Source organism: Scyliorhinus torazame, chromosome 14 (genome assembly GCF_047496885.1).
Source record: "Scyliorhinus torazame isolate Kashiwa2021f chromosome 14, sScyTor2.1, whole genome shotgun sequence".
NCBI lineage: Eukaryota > Metazoa > Chordata > Chondrichthyes > Carcharhiniformes > Scyliorhinidae > Scyliorhinus > Scyliorhinus torazame.
The window spans coordinates 208,023,308-208,046,716 of record NC_092720.1 but is presented as its reverse complement, the minus strand read 5'-3'; the positions used below and the strand labels follow the sequence as shown (position 1 = coordinate 208,046,716).

The 23,409-nt window shown below is 48.0% G+C and overlaps 1 protein-coding gene across 1 annotated transcript in view; it reads right to left on the bottom strand.

The window, feature by feature from the left end:
- Positions 1 to 9,265: 9,265 nt before the first annotated feature.
- The window catches only part of LOC140390409 (zinc-binding protein A33-like), a 40,702-nt gene continuing 26,558 nt past the window's right edge, over positions 9,266 to 23,409 (bottom strand). Inside the window, exon 7 of the mRNA XM_072475557.1 lies at positions 9,266 to 9,919. Coding sequence (XP_072331658.1) covers positions 9,710 to 9,919 — 210 coding nt within the window. The 3' untranslated portion in view covers positions 9,266 to 9,709. The remainder of the gene's footprint in view (positions 9,920 to 23,409) is intronic.

The following is a 23,409-nucleotide window of genomic DNA, read 5'->3' as shown; positions in this document are numbered from 1 at the left end:
ACGGCGGATGGTAAATGCTAGGATATTCCAAATTCCAAAAAGGAAACTTGAAACAACTGCCCTCAACTGTGTTTTGAAATTTGATGTAATGTGAGGAAAGGTTTGAAACCTGGAGAATTATGTCCCAGACGGTTTGTAATGTTTTTAATTTTAAAATGTTTATTCAGCAATTAAGTAAACAACAATACAATAAACAAGAATTATCGTTAACTAAGAGGCTATATACAGTTTCACTGACTTTACCCAGTCCCAAGCAACCTTTATTGTACTACCTTCAGAGGTAATTCCCCCTGATCATTTCACAACATCTAATAGATTTTTAAAAACTATTTTAAAAATCCAGTAACATTTACCACACAAGGCAGTTATATCTCTTTGGGGTTTACCATTGACCGACCGGCGTAACGGAGAATTCCGCCAGTGGGCCGGAGCAGAAATGTGGCACGGTGGGGTGTGCCAGCTTGACCCAGCTTGCTGGGGGTTAAACAACTATCCTCCCGTGGCTGAGGCCTGAAGCAGCTACCCCTGCACTGGTTAAATCATCGCCTGGTGTATAGCTTTTTCCCTTTTAATCTTCACTTATCTGAAGTAACCTCCCCAGAAGTCAAACTGAATTAACTTCATTTCGCGAGTCTACCATTCAGAATATAAAGGTTAAATTCAGATATTGCCTCCTCCTTTGAACGTCTAACACCTTATTCGAAACCCATTATGTTCTGGTCCCCATTGTTACCATCGTATTTTAGGTAATCACCTGTTTGAAGTCTTGCTAGTCTCATCAACATATCAAAAGCACAAATTTATCAGCATAACCAAACTATCCTTTCCTTAAGTAGCTTTTTCCAATCACTTTTAAAAATGTATAACCAGCAGAAAACATACCTGTTTTTTGGGTTTGCTGATATTTTCATGTCCATCACTATTTTTCCTGACAGTGCATATCCATAATAGACTCTGCTATATCCTCCTCACTATTTAGTTCATTGCCTGGTTTTGTATCATACACAATCTTCACAGTTGTACCTATGTGTCCAAGTCCAGGCGATTTATATGGTACGCTTAAAGTAACTTGTGAATTGTCTTGGATTTCTCATCGATTTCTCTGAATTCTAACTAAAATGGGTGCATGGTAGCACAGTGGTTAGCACTGTTGTTTCACAGCAGCAGGGTCCTGGGTTCGATTCCCTTTTGGGTCACTGTCTGTGTGGAGTCTGCGCATTCTCTGACCTACTGGGAATCAACCCCTTCTGACCCAGCTCCGCACCTTCTCCACATTCGCCGCTCAGTAGTAATACATCAGGTTCAGAAGCCCCAAACCCCCTGCCTGCCTTCCCCTCTTTAGCAGCACCTTTCTAACTCTGGCCACCTTCCCTCCTCATATGAACGAGGTAATCATTCCTTCAATCTCTCTAAAAAATGCCATTGGCAGGAAAATCGGCAGGCATTGGAAAATAAACAGGAGCCACAGCAACACGTTCATTTTAACCACCTGTACCCGACCTACCAGTGACAGAGGGAGACCACCTTACAGGTTCATGGAGGACCACAGCACAAAAAAAGCACATCGGCCAATCACGTCTGCACCTGTCAAAAACAACCACCTAAGTGTTCTAATCCCATTAACCAGCACTTGGCCCATAGCCCTGTTTGTCTTGGCATTGTAAGTGCGCATCTAAATACTTCTTAAATATTATGAGGGTCTGTGCCTCCACCGGGCTGTGAGTTCAAGACTCCTACCACCCTTTGGGCTAACATTTAAAATTACAAAGGTAAATTCAAATTAACTGGCAAAATATGGTTGAACATAGCACGTTGCATATTAAATAGCAGATTTGACCAAAACAGATTCCATGGATTTATCAAAATCCATCCCAGAAATCAGTGATCACGATCTCAAAGAATGCCTACACTGCAGAAGGAAGCCATTCGGCCCATTGAGTCTGTGCTGACCCTCTCAAAGTGCACCGTACCCATTCCCATACCCTATCCCCTGCAACTCCATAATCTCTCTTAATCCACATATGCCTGGACACTAAGAGGCAATGTAGCATGGGCACGCCACTTATCCTGCACATCTTTGAACTGTTGGAGTAAACCAGAGCACCCGGAGGAAACCCACGCAGACACACGGAGAATGTAGAAATTACATAATCACCCAAGGCCTGAAATGAACTCAGGTCCCTGGCACGGTAAGGCAGCAGTGCTAACCGCTGTATTACCGTGACACACAGTCACACAATCTTTGTACTTCTGTTCCCCTTAAGAGTGACAGTCAAAGGCTGGATTCCCCACCCCAAAGTCCATTGAAGGGCCAGCCTTCTCCACAATGCAAATCATGCCCACCACACCAGACCCGTCCACAGCCTTCCCACAATTACAGAACCCCATCAGTTACAGAGATCCCCACCATAGAACCCCTAATTAGAGACACCCACCATGGACACTCCCCCAATTACAGAGACACTTACCAGAGATGCCCCACCCACCCCCATATGACATATCCCTGCCTTGAAGCCCCCATAAGAGAGACCCCTGCCTGGAAGCTAGGCAGCAGTCCATACAGAGGCTGGCTCAGAGGAAGCAACACCTGTTAATTCCTGGAAAGAGAAAAGCAGTCAGCTGGGTTTAAACCCCGTCAGGTTTTTGATCTGCAAGTCTTTCATTCATAGCTATGGAAATTGCTTTAACTAGGCTGTGACTGCTCTGGAGTGTTTAATTCATCTCTCTTCATGATTGAGTAGATTTTAAGTGGCCAGCTGTGATACTAGTCTCAATGTTTATCAACATCTAGCTATGACTGACAGCTCCACTACCACATCAAAGATAGTTAAGTGCTTTCTGCAGAGATAAAGATGAAGTGCTCGCACTTCTGAGAATCTTCTTAATCATAGCTAGATGTTTATATACATTGCAGTTCATGTTACAACTGACTACTTGAAATCCACACCTTGCATGAAAAAATACTTTCTCACATCACATTGGCTTGCTTTGGAAATCACTTAAAATCTGATCTCTCTCATTCGAGATACTTATTCAAGGAGGAAAAGTTTCTCCTTATCTACTCTGTCCAACCCATTATTGGTTTTGAACATTGCTATCAAATCTCCTCTAAGACTTCTTCTCTCAAGGGAAAATGGTCCCAACCTCCCTGATCTATCCTCGTAACTGAAGCTTCTCCATGCCTGGAAACATTCTTGTAAACATCTTCTGCAATCTCTCCAATGTGTTCACATTCTTCCCAAAGTGTTGTGCCCAGAATCATAGACAATATTCCAGCTGAAGTTTAACTAGTGCCTTGGCTAAATTCAGAATAACCTCCTTGCTCTTGTACTCTGTGCCCCTATTAATAAAGCCCAGGATTTGCTTTTTGCTTATTTCCTTTTTCATCTGTTGTTAGTTTAATATATTATTTAAATAACATTTAATGTGTATTCCTTTATTAAGTTGTAAAAACTGAAAATTTTTGTTTGAAAAACTTTAATAAAATATATATTTAAAAAAAAATAAAGCCCAGGATACCATATGCATTAGTAAACGCTCTCACCACCTGCCCTGCTACCTTTAATAGTTTATGCACAGATACATGGCTCCTTAAGAACCTTGGGCGAAATTCTCCGTTATCGGCGGAAAGTCCGCCGATCGGCGCAAAAAACGGCGCAAATCCGACTTGCGTCACGTCGGAAAAATGGGTCGAAAGTCTCCGGCCCGAAATGGGCTAGCAGCAACGTAACGGGATCTGCGCTTGCGCAGTGGTTCACGCCGTGCAGCGTCATACGCGCCGCACGGCGTGACGGCACATAAGGCCGCGCTGCTCCCCCCCACCCGACCGGAACACCCGACCGGAACACCCGACTGGATGGCTGGCCGCCGCTCAGCCCGAGGTTCGAGTCACGGGATGTGGAGGCGCTCCTGGACGCGGTGGAGCAGAGGAGGGACGCCCTGTATCCCGGGCACGGCCGCAGAGTTGCCCCACGCCACAGCCGGCGTCTGTGGAGGGAAGTGGCAGAGGCCGTCACCGCTGTGGCCCTGACACCACGGACAGGCACCCAGTGCCACAAGAAGGTGAACGATCTCGTCAGAGCAGGCAGGGTGAGCCTCCCCATATCCCCCCTCCCCCATATCCCCCATATCCCCCCTCCCCATATCCCCCCTCCCCTTAACACCCCTCCCCATATCCCCCCTCCCCCATATCCCCAAGTGAATCCAGCCCTAACCTTAACTTCTGCAATGCACGCGCAACCGATGGCGTGCATTCATATACCTGCCTAACAGTGTTGCCTTTTACCCCTGCCACTCCCCCCCCCCCCCCCCCACAGGAGAAGCGCGCACACAGCAATAGGGAGCATGTGAGGACTGGAGGAGGCCCCGCTGATGAGAGGCCACTGACCGTACACGAGGAAAGGGCCCTGGAACTGGCTGGCGGACCTGACGACCGGGAGGTTGCTGATGCAGAGGTCGGGGGCATACTAGCAAGTGAGCCACCGACAGCCCGTCCCCATATCCCCCCTCCCCTATATCCCCCTCCCCCATTTCACCTGATCACGGCCTGCGTGTCTAACCATGCATGCTTCATTGTGTATCGCAGGACCAAACGTCCAGGCACCCATCCCCGCAGATGCAGACCGCCCGCAGGATGCCCCTCGGAGGCCACGGGAGACGGAGAGACCCGGACACACCAGCATGCGACGCCCGCAGGATGCCCCTCGGAGGCCACAGGAGACGGAGAGACCCGGACCCTCCAGCATGCGACGCCCGCAGGATGCCCCTCGTAGGCCATGGGAGACAGAGAGACCCGGACCCTCCAGCATGCGACGCCCGCAGGATGCCCCTCGCACACCATGGGAGACGGAGAGATCTGGAGCAACAGGGAGACGACACCCCCGTCACGTGCGGGAGCGACCACCCAGCGACGAGGGGGGCAGCCACAGGCCCCCGTCACATCCGAGCCAGGACACCACTACCCAGGACACCACTACACAGGACACCACTACCCAGGACACCACTACCCGGGACACCACTACCCGGGACACCCCTACCCGGGACAGCACTACCCAGGACACCCCTACCCGGGACAGCACTACCCAGGAAGACAAAATACCGGACAGTGACTCAGAGTGGATGGGTGGAGACGAACCCCCACCCCAAAGTGCCATGGACTCAGAGTGGGACGAAGAGCACGACACAACGCCACTGCTGTCACCAACACCCTCCACCATCGCAGAAACATTCACCTCGGTTGGGCACTTTAGTGATGAGGCGTCTGCTACACTCACTGGTGCGCACAACACAGCTGTCCCGGTACAGCAGGTGGAGGTAGGAGCAGCAGAGGGGCCGGGCGGTCGGAGGGCAGCCCAGCCCAAGCGAATATCTGCCGCCCAGATGGATCCCGGGTTCCTGGAGTTACCACACCCACACATAGATCCGATGCAACCACCGACCCGGAGACGAGCGAAGAGGGTGACGGCCGACTTGCGGCGGCTGCAGTCGCAGGTGGAGGAGTCCACCTGCGTCCAGGAGCTGGGAGTGGTGCCGGTCATGCGTGCCACCCAGGCTGACACCGCACGGGTGGCGTCCGCGGTGGAGGCAATGGGTGCGATGGTGTCAGACATGGGGAACGGTTTGCGAGGCCTGGGGCTTTCCGTGCAGGCGGCGTCTGTGGCCCAGGACATGGCTGCCCTCTCACAGGAGGCCATGAGCCAGTGCCAGCGCCAGATGGCAGAGGAGCTCAACGCCATGGCCCAGTCTCAGCAGGCCATGGCCCAGTCTCTGCAGGCCATCGCTGAGGGCATCGGCGCCAGTGGCCATGTGCGAGCCGGCGTCGCACTGTCACAGACAGGGTTTGCTAACCCCCTGGGCTCCATGGCTGCAAACCTGCAGACCCCTGTCGATACCAGCACGGGCCTCCAGGACTGGCAGCGCCAGATGTCGGGGGGGGGCGTCGGATGGCCAGTCCGTTCGCATCCCCCACCCATGTAGAGGCCTGGGGGCCCTCGGGCACCCCGAGGGAAGAGGAGGTGGTGTGGTCCGTCCCGGCTCCCCCTGTAGGGGAGGTCCCGGTACACCGCGACACCTCGGACTCCCCCCGTTCCGTCCCAGGTGCAGCAGGTGGGCAACGGGCAGGACAGGCTGGCAGCTCGCCATCCCAGTCGCCCGGGCCGCAGCCTGGCCCATCTAGGCCAGGACGCCCCAGGAAACGACCGCCAAAGGATCCAGTGTCAGAGGGCAGGAATCACAGGAGTCCACCTCCAGTTCTGCTGTACCGTCTGGGGAACCACGTAGACGTAGTCAAAGGGCCCGTAAGGCCAAACAATTAGACACTGAGTAAGTTGGCACGGGTGCAGGGCACAGATGAGTTTTTGGGGCTAGGGCACGTGCATGAACTCGTTTGGTTATTAAAGTCAATGTTACACCTACAGAAGCTGCCTTTGTGCTCTGTCCAAAGCGTGCGGGGGTGTCATGTACGTTGAGCGCAAGTGTGTGTGTGAGGGGTGGTTTTACCTCAGCCCCAGGTGAGTCTGCCCCCTTCCCCCTGGGCCGCCATCAACATCCGCCGGGCAGAGGATGGGACCGTGCGCTGCAGTGTCACAGCCGCATGCAGGGATGGTCCGGGTGGATGGTGGTACTGTGGCCATGGGTCAGACATAGTCCAACGATGTAGAGCCAGGAGCTCATCGGAGGCGGGTTGTCATCATCCTCCATGGCCTGCAATAGACACGCGTCCACCCGCAACTGTGTGAGCCCGGCCCGTTGTACCGCAGGTGGATCGGCAATGGGGGGGGGGTGGTGTGCATGCGGGTGGGGTGGGTGGGGTTGGGGAGGGGGGTGAGGGTGCTGGGTGTGTGGATGGGTGGGGGGTGTGGGTGGTCGGCTGTTGCCATGGTGTGCGGTCTGTGGCCATACTACCCGATTCCCACGCCCATCTAGTCAGTGAAGCGGGCGGCTATCAGTCTGTCCCGTGCCCGCTGGGCCAGCTGGTAATGGTGGACAGCCACCCGCCTGTGTCTACCCCGTCTGCCCTGACCATTACCCCCATCCCCCTAATCTGGGGAGGACTGCGCCTCTTCCTGCTGCCCCTCCACTCCGCCCTCCTCTGCCTGCGGCACATCGCCCCTCTGCTGGGCTATGTTGTGCAGGATGCAGCACACCACAATGATGCGGCCGACCCTATCTGACCGATACTGGAGGGCGTCCCCAGAGAGGTCTAGGCACCTGAAACGCATCTTCATCCCCCCATCCCCCTCCCCGGTACGGACACCCCCCCCCCCCCCCACCTCCTCCCCGGCACGAACCCCAACCTCCTCCCCGGCACGGACCCCCCATCCCCCTCCCCGGCACGGACCCCCATCCCCCTCCCCGGCACCGACCCCCCCCCAACCTCCTCCCCGGCACGGACCCCCCATCCCCTCCCCGGCACGGACCCCCCCCAACCTCCTCCCCGGCACGGACCCCAACCTCCTCCCTGGCACGGACCCCCCCATCCCCCTCCCCGGCACGGACCCCCCCCCAACCTCCAGCCCGGCACGGACCCCCACATCCCCATCCCCATCCCCCTCCCCGGCACGGACCCCACCCCCCAACCTCCTCCCCGGCACGGACCCCAACCTCCTCCCCGGCACGGACCCCCCATCCCCCTCCCCGGCACGGACCCCCCCCCAACCTCCTCCCCGGCACGGACCCCCCCAACCTCCTCCCCGGCACGGACCCCAACCTCCTCCCCGGCACGGACCTCCCATCCCCCTCCCCGGCACGGACCCCCCTCACGGCACTCCCCCGGAGTCCAGCCCACTCTAACCACCCCCCCCCCCGCCGCACACACACACACACACTAACCCGAGACACACCTCTCGTCACACATTCAGACTGCGGCCACGCCATCGCCTGCCCAGAGCCAACCCCCCAGGCCGTCACTCACCTCCACGCTGGTCGGCGTGAACCTGGAGCACAGGGTCACGCCGATGAAAAGGAGGTTTAATCGACGTGATGACCGTTCACGTCAACAGGACTTCGGCCCATCCGGAAGGGAGAATATCGGCAGGCCGAAAATCGGCTGCCTTGCGCAGACCCGTGCCATTCTCCGACGGCAGCGGCGACATTAACGCCCCGCCGACTTTTCTCCCTTCGGAGACTTCGGCAACCGGCGGGGGCGGGATTCACGGCGGCCAACGGCCATTCTCCGACCCGCTGGGGGGTCGGAGAATGACGCCCCACATCACTGATTTTATGTTATCTCTCCATTGCCTTCCATCCAAAATGCATCACGTCACACTTCTTCACTTTGAACTTCATCTGACACCTGTCTGTCAATTCAGCAACCTGGAGGGCACCAACATGGAGGGCACTGTCCTTTTGATGTTCTACACTGTCCTCATCACGGTTTACAATACTTCCAACTTTTGTGTCATCCTCAAACATTGATATGTCGCCCTGCACATCAAAGTCTGTATCAGTAATATATCAGGAAAAGCAAGGCTGCCAATACAGGCCCAAATTCTGCTGCAGTTGTAGGATTATAATGATGCAAATTCATTTTTGCCTCGTTCATGGAGGGCACTGTTTTTTTTTAAAAGGGAGTGAAAATTTAAAAGATGTAAATGTCCAAACATGTACACTCAGTAGGTTTACTGACTGTGAGGCTGGATGTAAAATAGCCAAGGAGGTAAATCAGAGGATGTCAACAATAATTGAGATATCACGCGTTGAGATGTAGCCTGTACTTAAACCTGCAAAATTTGTTAAATTCTCCTTTCTACTGTACACACCTCCAATTGTTTTGGTTTTGATTGGAAACTGGGTTGTTACTAACTTATCTTTCCGGAACAGATTATTTTATTGTAGGCAGAATAAGAAAGCTTGCACCCCATAAATCCAAGATAAAAGTAACTTCTCTCTGATCTGTATATTTCTAAAAATGGGCTACAAAAGTATCTCAGCCCATTGAACTGTAGGGATACAGATCAATGTTTTGAAAAAGAATCAACTCATTGAAACTGTATCTGAACCAAAATTCAAAGCTGAAGCCATCCCATTAAAATCTGCTCAGTTACACTGAAGAAAATATATCTCTAAGGTGATGCAACAAAAAACATTGGAAATTGTTAACTGAATGCAGTGGACTGGTAATGCAATGCCTTGGAATTGTGATCTTCGTATCTGACTACTTAATATATTAGAAAGAAACTTCTGCAGTGTTTGTCCAGTATTTTTAAAACGGTAACGCATTTGAAATATGCAGTTCCAAACTGTACCAAAATAACAGACAATGGAATTTCATACAAAAATGTTAATATTTTGCAGTGTGATCGTACAGCTGAAATGTTCAGGTTAAATCAGCCACTGGTAATTCTCTGAGCATCATGAGCTGCACTTAAATGGAAATACGTGAAAGGGAAATATACAAATAGTTTCATTTTGTAATAACATTTGCGACAACTGAATAATACATGGTGTATTTCAAATTTGATCCATCTTCGGGGTAAATACAATGTACAACAGGAAATTCTTCTGAAAAAAGAAACGCTTTCTTTCAACTTCCTGAGTGTTAGGTTTCACATAGCAACAACTTGAGCACAAGAAGCAGGAAATCCAGTTTTCTACACCAGATTCTCTTCCTTAATCTCTCTTTCTCGATTTCTTATGTTTGTGTTTTTTATGTTTATTGGTCTTATCTGAATGCTTGTGACTTTTGGTATCTGTACATTCCTGCTTAATATTAGAATCTGAAGACTGTCTCAGAAGAATCCGACAACTCAGAAGAATCAGACGTCTCAGAAAAATATGACGGCTCAGGAAAGTATGACGGCTCAGGATAATATGCCGACTCAGAAGAATCCGAGTTCTCAGAAGAATATGACGGCCCAGAAGAACAGGACTCAGACGAAGATCGCTTGTCTTTATTCTTCTTCTGTTTCTTTTCTTTTTCCTGCAGGAAATCAAACTTTTATTTGCACCATTGCTGGTAAAACAGCTGCTATTTCCTTTCACATGACAGGATCAGAATTGCACAAATCTAAACTGAGGCTATATCTTTTTTCTTTCAATTTTATTAGTCTTTCCAATGCTCCAAATGTCACCTATTGCAAGATTAGAATGGTCCGATACTTGAATATTTAATGGGATACGATTCCCATCAATTATACCCCATCAGATCCAATGTTGCATTTTTTTCTTTACCTCAAACAAAAATGTAAGAATTCTGCCTTGGGCAGCAGAAGCATCAAATCAAGTCGATATTCAGGAGTGACACTCAGCAATCGCATTTTATGTTAGTTACTAAAACATTTGCAAAGTGCTGTGCGTTAACAATATTTCAGGATTTAATCTAATAGGCGATACCATTATTAAGTCAAGAAAGGTCAATAATAAACTGTCATTTGTTATAAATGTAAGTTTACCCAAATTGGATAACACAATGTTACTCATAGGCTTGGATGTACAGCACTTATTGGAGCTTGGTTGATTACACTGGAACAAAATGTTGGCAGTAAAAACTGTAACTGATGAATGGGCTACCTTCAAAATAGAAATGGTCTGGATGCAATTAAGGTATATTCTCTTAAAAGAAAAGGTAGCAAAAACAAATCCAAAGCTTTCTGGATAAAAAAGGAGATGGGAATTAAAATAAGGAAGAAAATGTGTGCTAATGACAGATGTCAGGAAAAAATACATTTGCAACAAAGGCACAAGGCTCAGAGGGGAGGTGAAAATACACAATAGAGAAGTGAAGTGGGATGAAAAGTGAAGAGGAATTATGAGAAAAGACTGGTAACCAACATAAAGGGGAGTCCCAAAGTCTTCAAAGGGAAAATCGTAAAAGAGTAGTAAAGAGAGGATTAGGCTGAATAGAGACTTCAATGGGAAATATACATGGAGGCCGGTGCCATGGCTGAGGTATTAAATTAATACTTTGCTTCATCTTTACAAAGAATGTAAATTTTACCCAGGACATGCTGACAGACGACAAAAGTCTGTCCCTAACAGGGTTCAAAATTCGAATGAGAAAATATTGAATAGACCGTCAGGATGTCAAGGCACCGGGATCGGCTGAGATACATCCAAAGATATTGAACTAAGTGAGAAGGGAAAATGCAGAGCCATTGGCCATGGTCTTCCTGTCATCACTAGACTGTGGGGAGGTACCAAACGGCTGTTGGACTGTAAATATTACGCCCTTGTTCAAAAAAGGTTGGAAGGCTAGTCCCAGCCATTATAGATCAGTCAGTTTATCAGTAGCAGGCAAGCTTCCAGAAACATAGATCGGAATAGATTGATTGCATTGTGGAAAAATGTTGGATGATTAGGAAGAGCATTCATGACGTTCTTATGGGTAAATTGTGATTAACTGGCAGCACAGTGGCTAGCACTGCTGACTCACGGTGCCTAAGTCCCAGGTTCGATCCAGGCTCTGGGTGACTGTCAGTGTGGGGTTTGCACATTCTCCCCGTGTTTGCGTGGGTTTTGCTCCCACAACCCAAAGATGTGCAGGCTAGGTGGATTGGCCACTCTAAATTGCTCCTTCAGTGGAAAAAATTAATTGAGTACTCTAAATTTATATTCACGTGTTTAACTAATTTGCTGGAGTATTTGAGTAAGTAACAGAAAGGGTTGATGAGGGTAGTGCTGTTGATGTGATGTATACAGACTTTCAAAAGCCTTTAAATATATAGTACCATACAACAAACTTGTGAGAAAAATTATAGCACATGGAATAAAAGGAACAGTAGAAACATGGATATAAAATTGGCTGAATAATAGGAAGCAGAGAATAATGATTATTGGATATTTTTAGGCTGGAGGAAGGTTTGTATTGATGTTCCCCAGGGGTCGGTGCACGAGACAATTTCAAAGTTTATAGATGGCATAATATTTTGGAAATAACGTAAACTGTGAAGAGGACAATGCAGAACTTCAAAAGAACATAGACAGAGGTGGAGTGGGCAGATAGGTGGCAGATGAAGGTCAGTGTGGAGAGGTGTGTCCACTCATAACAAGGGAGTATGGTACACCGCTGGTCCGGCATATCTTTATCTTATCCATGTCTAGCAGTTACGGGCGGCACGGTAGCACAGTGGTTAGCATTGTTGCTTCACAGCACCAGGGACCCAGGTTCAATTCCCAGCTTCGTTCACTCTGTGCAGAGTCTATCCGTTCTCCCAGTGTCTGTGAGTTTCTTTCGGGAGCTCCGGTTTCCTCCCAAAAAGACCCAAAAGACGTGCTTGTTTGGTGAATTGCACGTTCTGAATTCTCCCTCAGTGTACCCGAACAGAAGCCATATTGTGGCAACTAGGGGATTTTCACAGTAACTTCATGCAGTGTTACAGTAAGCCTACTTGTGACACTAATAAAGATTATTATTAGATTATTATTATTAGGCAGCACGGTGGCGCAGTGGGTTAGCCCTGCTGCTTCACGGCGCTGAGGTCCCAGGTTCGATCCCGGCTGTGGGTCACTGTCCGTGTGGAGGTTGCACATTCTCCCCGTGTTTGGGTGGGTTTCGTCCCCACAACCCAAAAGATGTGCAGGGTAGGTGGATTGGCTACTCTAAATTGCTCCTTAATTGGAAAAAATGATTTGGATACTCTAAATTTATTTTTTTTAAAGATTGCTATTAGATAAGTCGAGACAAAGACGTGCATGGTGATGTTGTAATTAAAGATACCTGCCCAGGCAATGACCATCTCTGGATAGCCAGAGACTTTTCCCCAGGGCGGAAATGACTGTCACGAGGGGACATAGTTTTAAGATGATTGGAGGAGGTATAACGGAGATCTCAGAGATAGGTTCTTTACACAGAGAGTGGTGGGTGCGTGGAATCCACTGCCAGTAGAGGTGGTGGAGTCTGAGTCATTAGGGATATTTAAGTGACTATTGGACAGGCTCAGGGACAACAGTAAATTAAAGGGTTGACCTTGACATTCAATGACATTACCATCGCTGAATCCCCTGCAATCAACATCCTGGAATTACCATTGATCAGAAACAGATCTGGACTAGCCATATTAATATTGTGGCTACCAGGGCAGATCAAAGACCAGGAATCCTATGGCAAGTAACTAATCTCCTGACCCCCCAAATCCTGTCCACCAACTACAAGGCACAAGTCAGGAGTGTAATGGAATAATCTCCACTTGCCTGGGTGAGTGCAGCTCCAACAACAGTCAAGAAGCTCAACACCATCCAGAACAAAGCAATTTGCTTGATTGCTACCCCTTCCACAAACATTCAAATCCTCCACCACCAACGCACAGTGGCAGCCGTGTGTACCATCTACAAGGTGCACTGCAGTAACTCACCAAGGTTCCTGAGACAGCACCTTCCAAATCCACAACCACTACCATCTAGAAGGACAAAGAGTAGATATCTGGGAATCCACCACCTGGAGGTTCCCATCCAAGTCACTCACTACACTGACTTGGAAATATATCACCATTCCTTCACTGTCGCAGGCGTGTAGAAACCAGGTATTTCTAATACATCTAATATAGGTAAAAGATAGCTGTTTAAGTGTAAATATTAAGCCCCAGTTTTAAGTTAAGGATTAAAAACACATTCTGCAAATTCATTCAATCATTTTCTCCAACACAACTTTTAAATACATAGTTTTAAAGAAACATAGCAGTCTGATAAAACAAGCACTTTTCACTACATTTCTCCAAGGACAAGGGCTGAATCCATGGCAACGAGGTGACAAGAGCCCAGTAACTTAAAGGCTCTATTGTTCTCATTACAAACCATTAGTAATAACAGCCTGAACCACATTCCATAACTTATACAGGCTGAAACATTCTAGACTATTGCTGGGTTTTTTTTTTAAATGGACAGTTAGAACATTGAATCAAATATATTTGATTCCAACATTCTCAAAACATAATAATTTCATAGAAGCAGCATAATTCACTTTACTAGATTAAAACAGACAGTTTGATTTACATTTTTCAAGTCATTGTACAGCATTGCATGACAAGATAACATGAAGTCTCCACTGTTACAATAGCTAAGTCATCAGAAAACCAGTTTTTGCTGGCCTTGATAAAGCACAATATCGCATTCTTTAACATACACAAGTATGCAGATACGCAACAATTAGAAGTAATGTTACATATTAAAGATGGACGGCTTGCCGTCAAATCAGATGTGTTTGAGTCTAACCCAAACCAATTTGGATTATCTTGGGGTGTGATTAGGTGGCTTAAGGCAGATATGAAACAGTATAACTGAAAAGTTTTGTTCCGCCGTTCGTTGGTTGGTGGTGTTGGTTTGAAGCTGAAGATTAGCTAGATTTTTTTTCTCTCTCTCTCTTTTTCGACTTACTATTCGTTATCTGTCTCCCTGTATTCATATTTCACTTTCTAACTCTGTGAAACTATTTCGAGCTGTTTGCCTAAGCAAGTAAAATGTTATCTGTGATTGTTTGAAAGTTCAATTGTCTACAAATTGTCTTTTTGTGAGCCATATGAAGGCTGAACTTTAAAATGACTTTCAATTGTAAGACAAATAAAACTATTCTTATTTGCACCTGAGAAGTTTTAACTTAAATTTCTACTGAGTTCCAGTAATCGCGAAGTGCTGCTGGTAACCTGAATGGTTACATCCATCACTGGGGGAGCATCCTGGAACTCCATCCCTAATAGCATAGTGGGTATATGTATACCTCAAGGACTGCAGTGGTTCAAGAAGGCAACTCACCACCTACTTCTAAAGGGTAAATTGGGATGGGCAATAAATGCTGCCCGAACCAGCAACGCCCACATCCCACAAATGAATTTTAAAAAAGATTATGATTGGATCATCATAGTGAGGAACCCTATAGTCGAGTAGGTGTGAAACCTCTGCAACAGGGCTCAAGAGGGTAGATAGGGAGAAACTGTTCCCACTCTGAAAAGGATCGAGAACGAGAGGGTACAGGTGTGTTTGCAAAAGAAACTTACATGTGAGAAAAGACTTCTTCGCACAAATGTTCTGGGTCTGGAAGTGTGGTGAAGGCAGGTTCATTCATAGAACATACAGTGCAGAAGGAGGCCATTCGGCCCATCGAGTCTGCACCGACCCACTTAAGCCCTCACTTCCACCCTATCCCCGTAACCCAATAACCCCTCCTAACCTTTTTTGGTCACTAAAGGCAATTTATCATGGCCAATCCACCTAACCGGCACATCTTTGGACTGTGGGAGGAAACCGGAGCACCCGGAGGAAACCCACGCAGACACGGGGAGGATGTGCAGACTCAGCACAGACAGTGACCCAGCGGGGAATCAAACCTGGGACCCTGGCGCTGTGAAGCCACAGTGCTAATCACTTGTGCTACTGTGCTGCCCATTCGAGGCATTCAAGAGGGCATTAGATGATCACTTGAATAGAAATAACGTGCAGGGTATGAGGAAAGGGCAGGGGAAAGGCACTAAGTCATAATGCTCGTTTGGATAGCTGGTGCTGATACAATGGGCGAAATGGCCTCTTTCTGCAATATAACAATTCTGTGATATCTGGATAACAAAGCCATTCTGACGTGATATTATCAATTTGAATGCATAGTCTCATGGGGACATTGTTGCCAATCGGAATACCGTCCCAACATCGTCGCCAGTACTGTGGATATTTCTAACTCAGTGAACCACAAGCCTTCCCTGATATCGATCAAATGACCACACAACCAGTTAGTTAGTTCAAAAGATGGTTTATTTACATACACAAGGGTTACTTTGACATGCAAACACAATATCTACGAGTTAAACTACACCTATCAGCTACAATAACGTATACTTAACTTCAGAATGACCTGCACTGTGCAAATGGATAATGCCTTTATCTTGATTTCACATGGCTGGTTCGAAGAAGTGGCTCTGTCTCTGCTGGCAGGTAGCGATCGTTCGTCTTGAACTTGGCTGGCTGGTCATTACGCTGCGATTGGTGTGGGCACAGGCCGATCCCAAAAGAGACAGAACACATAGCTGTGTCCCCTTTTATCCCTCTGGGATTTAACCTTGGACCCAATAGCTCGACAGGGCTCTGATCACGGTCTTTGATTTCGGCCAATAAAGGGGCGAAGCGTGGTGGATCACACTATTGATCCCTGTTCATCCTCGGTGGACCGGTCACCCTTGGTCAAGGCAAGGTTCTACTCTACTCTATTCTATGGTTTGGGACATTTACCTAATATTTATCAACACTTCATAAATTAATTAATCTCTAACGGTCACTATAAAACATTTAATTTATCCGCACAGTTGATCTCTCGCTAACACTATCTAAACTACTCTCAGGCTGCTGGTGAATCTCAAAAGAACTTATATACAGTACAAAATTTAAAACAGCAGCACCGCATTGCTACTCAATCCTGGTAACGTTACAGAGGTACATGGTTGATTCTTAGCAGCAATTAATACATCTTTAGTTTTGTTGAATTCCAAAGAAGGGGCCTCGGACTGTATATATCGGGGAGCAGAAGGCTTTGGTTCGCCATTTACAGAGTCAAAGTGTCTGAACGACACTGCAGATTATTGCAATTACTAGAAGGGCCTCCACAGTGTATGAAAGGGCATTCCATTTGGCAATGTTTTTGCACCAGGTGGGGGTTTCAGTCTGTCTTTATATGCAGTGTCCGGGCTGGGGGTGGCCTGTTGTGTGGTAGTGTTCGGGGCTGGTGTGGGGTTTGTAACAACAGTCTGCTGCACACGCAGTTGCAGAAGTCCAGCGATGATCCAAACCAACGTCAGCAGTCCTTGCTTCATCCTGTGTTTTCTGTTTTCCGTGTCATCCTGGGGATGCAAGCATAGTATCTGTTATTATCTTTAGTTAATATCTCATTTTATGATTGAGTCACACATGGTGACAGTCATTTTTTTTTTTTTAAATACCATTTTGAGAGACAAGAAATGCAAATTTTTAAAGTACAGATACTCTCACAGCTTGTGGTCGATGCGGGGAGTGGGCGGACAATTTCTCCGACCAGTCATTTCTTAAATCACAACCATGGGAGGTTAAGGCTTATCTTAACCAGCCGAATTTCAGGGCGGCCAGTTTTATAGAGTTTCGTCCCAGAGTTCAGAGGTAGTTCGCGTGTAGCAGCGTGTATAGCAACCAATTGTGTCATATGTGTAAATAGCAGGTGGGGAGCGACCAGGGGGTCGCGGAAGGTAAAGGAAAGAAGGGGTGAGCGTACGGAACGTGGCAAAGGGCATTCTTTAAACCACGACCAAAAAACAGCAGAGAAGGGGAAACAAAGACCTGCCAAAGACATTGCAGAGTGTAGAGAACCATTCCAAAGCATTTGAAGTGGCGGGAAAATGAGGTGCGTATGGGCCATTGCAGGGCAGGAAAGGGTGGAAACCCCGGGTAGGGTGGTGATCAGTGCCGTTGCGCCACTATCCGAGCTTAACTGACCGGATGCATTTGGGGTCCTCAGGTAGGGTGGGGATTAGTGCCGTTACTGCCTACCTGGGTGACCGAAACGAGCGGAAAGAATTTGAAATTAAAATGAAATGAAAATGAAATGAAATGAAATGAAAATCGCTTATTGTCAAATGAAGTTACTGTGAAAAACCCCTAGTTGCCACATTCTGGCGCCTGTTTGGGGAGGCTGGTACGGAATTGAGCCGTGCTGCTGGCCTGCTTTCAAAGCCAGCGATTTAGCCCTGTGCTAAACAGCCCCTACATGAATTTGTAGTCATGTGAGATCCAACAAGTATGCCTTTCATGGCCATTGGTCAGTAGAGTCAATTGGTCATTGCCCATGGTATTCGAGGCAAGGTACTAACATGGATTGACGATTGGCTGTCAGGCAGAAGGCAGAGAGTTGGGATAAAAGGTTCTTTTTCGGAATGGCAACCGGTGACGAGTGGTGTCCCGCAGGGTTCAGTGTTGGGGCCACAGCTGTTCTCTTTATATATTAACGATCTAGATGACGGGACTGGGGGCATTCTGGCTAAGTTTGCCGATGATACAAAGATAGGTGAAGGGGCAGGTAGTATGGAGGAGGTGGGGAGGCTGCAGAAAGATTTAGACAGTTTAGGAGAGTGGTCCAAGAAATGGCTGATGAAATTCAATGTGGGCAAGTGCGAGGTCTTGCACTTTGGAAAAAAGAATAGAGGCATGGACTAGTTTCTAAACGGTGACAAAATTCATAATGCTGAAGTGCAAAGGGACTTGGGCGTCCTAGTCCAGGATTCTCTAAAGGTAAACTTGCAGGTTGAGTCCGTAATTAAGAAAGCAAATGCAATGTTGTCATTCATCTCAAGAGGCTTGGAATATAAAAGCAGGGATGTATTTCTGAAGCTTTATAAAGCATTAGTTAGGCCCCATTTAGAATACTGTGAGCAATTTTGGGCCCCGCACCTCAGGAAGGACATACTGGCACTGGAGCGGGTCCAGCGGAGATTCACACGGATGATCCCAGGAATGGTAGGCCTAACATACGATGAACGTCTGAGGATCCTGGGATTATATTCATTGGAGTTTATGAGGTTGAGGGGTGATCTAATAGAAACTTACAAGATAATGAATGGCTTAGATAGGGTGGATGTAGGGAAGTTGTTCCCATTAGCAGGGGAGACTAGGACCCAGGGGCCCAGCCTTAGAATAAAAGGGAGTCACTTTAGAACAGAGATGAGGAGAAATTTCTTCAGCCAGAGAGTGGTGGGTCTGTGGAATTCATTGCCACAGAGGGCGGTGGAGGCCGGGACGTTGAGTGTCTTTAAGACAGAAGTTGATAAATTCTTGATTTCTCGAGGAATTAAGGGCTATGGAGAGAGAGCGGGTAAATGGTGTTGAAATCAGCCATGATTGAATGGCGGAGTGGACTCGATGGGCCGAATGGCCTTACTTCCGCTCCTATGTCTTATGGTCTTATAGACTGCGTCTGTGTTTCTGTGAGAAGAGTAACTATGACTGTGTCAAGAAATTGCGTGTCAGGCCGACATCAGTCAAAACCATGTACTGAGAAGGAGGAAAAAGGAAAAAGGCGGGCAGGCTTCATCAGAATTTGGACACCTTAATTCTTAGGCGGTGTCTCTTTCTCATCATCTGGACACCCCAGAGTTCTGTACCAAACAGTGTTGTAAAAGCATTACCGAAACGAGAGTCAGTATCTGAATCATCACCATCTCCCGGTTGCCAGACTCGTGTCTGCCGTTTCTGTGTCTTGGCCGCGTGGTACGTCAGATAATCTGAATCGTCGTGCCTTATTAGTTTGCAAGAGATGTCGCGGTGCCAAAGAGGGGCTTGTTTGTCGGGAGTCGTAGGGTCGGTGGGAGTGGAGGGAAAGTTAGTGTCGTCGGGCAGTGGCTGGGGGAGGGCATATAGGGGGTCAAAGATATCTAAGTCATGGTTCCGGGGGCTGGGGGGCAGAAAGATCGCACCAGTGTTCAGGGATAGTAATCAAATCAGGGAGGCTCTCGCTGTCGTCGGAGTCAAGTTCAAGGTGAAAGTCTGTACCTGTGGGCGGAGACAAGTTTGGGTCTGTGGGCGTGGGCAAGGGATCAATGCCGGCATGGCTGGGGGAGAGTTGGCGTAGAGGTCGGACTAGGTTGTCGATGGGTGGGGCGAATCGTCTCCTATTGCCAGAGAGATGTGGTGGGAGTGGCTACATTGGGAACCGTAGACTTTGAGTTGGTTGATGTGGACCCAACCAGTTTTGCCATTGGGGTACGTTATCTTGTACACGAAGGGGCTCAGTTTGTCTGAAATGGAGTATGGTCCTGCAAATTTGGGGGAGAGGAAGGAACTGGGGATGTAAAGTGAAACCATTACTTGCTGACCGACTGTGTATTCTACGGGGTGGACGTTTTTGTCAAAGTAGGCTTTACTCTGCTTCCTTCTAGCGCCTAATCGGACAGCTGCAGCGAGTTGTGCCGCTTTAATGTTGTCTGTAACCTGTTGAACTGCTTTTTCATGGGTGAGGGCGGTTACTGTAGGCCTTGCCAAATCGAGACCTAATACATATTCAATACCCTTCATGGGCCGTCCGGTCATGAGAGTGTGGGGGGGGTGAAACCTGTTGAACTGGAAACGGTGTTCCGAATAAACATGAGAGCCAATGGGAGGACCGTGTCCCACGTGGTATTGTTCTGTTGCACCATCTTCCTAATGGTCGCTTTTAAGGTTTGATTCATTCTCTCAACAATGCCACTGGATTGCTATATGGAATTTCTGCCTGATCCCAAAAATGGTTAAAACATTTTGTATGACTGTGCCGGTGAAGTGGGAACCTTGGTCTGACTCAATGCTGAGGGGGAGGACTCAGCGTGCAAATATCTGCTGGGTCAAAATCTTAGCGGTGGCCTTTGCTGTGTTTGTCCGTGAGGGAAATGCTTCTACCCATTTAGTAAAGGTGTCGATTACAACTAGCACGTACTTGAAACCATTTCTGCAAGGGGGAGGGGGCCAATGTAGTTGCCGCCCCCTCCCCTGTACAGTCAGTGAGTCCTTCCATTTATCATAGGGGCCTGGGAAGTTGCCGTCCAAAACCTGATTGAGGGTGTCGTCTGCTTTTTGGGCTTGAGATAGATCCTCAATTTTGGTCTGGGAAACCTAGACTGAGTGTATCGGTTCGCTTTCGGGAGCCTTCCAGAAGTGACCATGGTGTGATCCTGCTTTGGCTAAGGTGTCTGCCTTTCCATTACCAGGTGGGGATGAGCGATGATGGCTTCTTACTTTATAATACCGTTTGTGCGGTCTGAGGCTGTCTTGAGAATGTGCTTCAACAACGGGGCAGAGGGCAGGGATTTTCCATTGGCTGAAACAAAACTTTGAGATTCCCACAGAGGCAGGAATTCTGTTAAACTATTGCACACATGCAGGCTGTCCAAGTGTATGTCTGCGGGAGTTGGAAAAGAGTCAGGGTGCTGAACTACATCAGCTATGGCTGCGAGTTCTGCTGCTTGTGAACCTAGATGGCTGGGCAATTTTAAAGAGATCTCTTCTTGTGGGCGTCCTTGCGCATCTTCTACGTAAATTTCACAACCAGTTATCATATTTCCATTCTCGATTGTGGACGAACCGTCTACATACATTTTTAAAGCATTCCCTGTGGCTTGGGAATTCTGTGTTTTACTGCCTGCTCGTGGGTGTAGTGACTTTGGGATAAAGGGTCCTGTGTGGTGTTGGGCTGCTATGATCTGGCACTCATGTGGGGTCCCTGCATACTGGAGATTATCGGCCAGAAATGTGTGAGTCTTGGTGCGTTTTACCGTAATGTCCCTGCCTTGTAACAATAGTGTCCAGCGAGCTGCTCGAATCTGGCTGAATGAACCGTCCTTTAATCTACCGTCTAGTAGTAGTTGAGTGTGAGTGGGCTCAGTCAAGATCGTTACTGGGTTTAAGGCCTGTGATTTACGCAAAGTACTGTACTGCCCAAAAAGACTGCAAGCAAGTGCCGTTCGCAGGCTGAGAATCCTTGCTCTACGGGGTCTAATACTCTTGAGGCATAGGCTACGGGTCCTAAGTGATCGTGTCGTTCTTGCAGGAGAACTGTTGATAGGGCTCGGTCGGTGGTTGCTACTTCTATGGCATAGGGCGGGTGTGGGTCTGTAACTTGTAAAGCAGGGGGTGTGCCTAGGGCACGTTTTAAATCATCGATGGCGTCTGTGTGCTGCAGAAGCCATTCCCATGGGGCGTTCTTTTTCAGGAGTTCTGAGAGTGGGGCTGCTTTAGCGGCAAAACCATCTATATGATTTCTGCAATACCCTACCAGACCGAGGAATGACCGGAGTGCAGTGACATTTTGGGGCAGGGGCAATAGACTCGATCCGTTTTTGCTCAATTTCTCTCTTCCCGTGGGTGATGATGGCGCCTAAATAAAGAACCTTTACATTTAAAATCTGGGCCTTTTTGGGGTTGACCTTGCATCCGATGGATTGCAGTAGGCCTAGTAATTCCGATAAGAGCATCACGTGTTGCTCTTTTGTATCCGTTTACAGGAGCAGATCATCCACATATTGTATGAGGCATTCGGGTCGGGAAAATTTAGAACGTCCGTTGGCCAATTGTTGGTGGAAAATGGAGGGGGAGTTATGGAATCCTTGTGGGAGGCATGCCCACGTATACTGCTGCCCTTGAAACGTAAACGCAAACTTATACTGGCAGGCCTTGTCTAACTGGATGGACCAGCACTGTGAAGTACTTTGCCTGTAATTCCTGCTTGAGCATGGTCTCGGGGCTCATGGCAACAGTGGAGGCTGCTAAAGGGGTTACCTTGTTAAGTTCTCGGTAGTCGATTGTTAGTTACCATGAACCATCGGGCTTTTTTACGTGCAAAATTTTGGCATTTTTTGTGGACGCTACGGGCCGAATAACTCCTTGGTCTAACAAACTGTTAATAATCTTCGAAATCTCACCCTCGGCTTGCTGTGGGAAACCGTATTGCTTTTGCGGCTTTGGATCGGGACCTGAAATCTTTACCGTAACTGGGATCTTGCCACAATCGTGTTTGTGTTGTGCGAACAAAGCTTCGTGTTTTATGAGGACCTCTCTAATCGTCTGGTCTGCACTAATTGTTTGCGGAATAAACCAATAGTCTCCTACTGAGCAAATCCTGTTTTCATAATCCCCTACTGTGAGCGTAGCGGGAGCCCTAGTTGTTTTGGCCATTCGCCAAAACATTGGTTTACTGGATCAAACGAAAGGTTATGGGAGCTCATAAAATCAATGCCTAGAATGTGCTCGGCTGTTTGGGGTAAGTCAACTAAAACGACGGGGTGTTTGGTGCTAATGTTCCCTATCTGAATGGGTACGGGAGCTGTGATGTATCCTTGCTGTACGTCGCCGGTGAATCCACTCAGGGTGATGGTGTCTGTGGTGGGCCGTTTGTCACGTTGAAACATGGTGGAGGAGTTTAAAGTGGTGCGGGATCCTCCTGTGTCCCAAAGAAATTCGACAGGATGTCCCCAGATTGTGCCTGTGACTACTGGTCTGCCTGATTTGTCCCAGAGTATGTCACAGACCCAAGTTGGGGAGTCTGAACACCGTCAATCTGTGGAATTGAACGCTAAATCGTCTGAACTGGCGCTAACATTATGCATGGGCCTAACATTGTTCTTCGGTGGGGGTTTGGTTGGTGGTATCGTTGCTGGTTCGGGGGGGGTTTTGTCGGCAATCGCAGGCGTAATGTCCCATGGGGCTACAATTGTAATAACTTTGTGGTACCTGTGCTCTGGGGTGCTGTTCCTCATGTCTACCCTTGTTTATCCATGCTGGGTCCTCGCTAGTTCTAATTGGGTGCATGTTTGCTTCTATCTCGTCCTGATCTGTCTGTCGGTGTAGAGTTTGTTCTCATGCCCTGGAAAGCCGTTTCAATACCCAAACTTCAATGTGTGTGTGGTCTGCGGGGTCGTAGTTTACACAAGCCTTTTGACCTGTATCTGTGGCATGCGAGACTGAGGTGCGGGACCATTTAGTGGTGTCTTCCTCATTTAGGTGTCG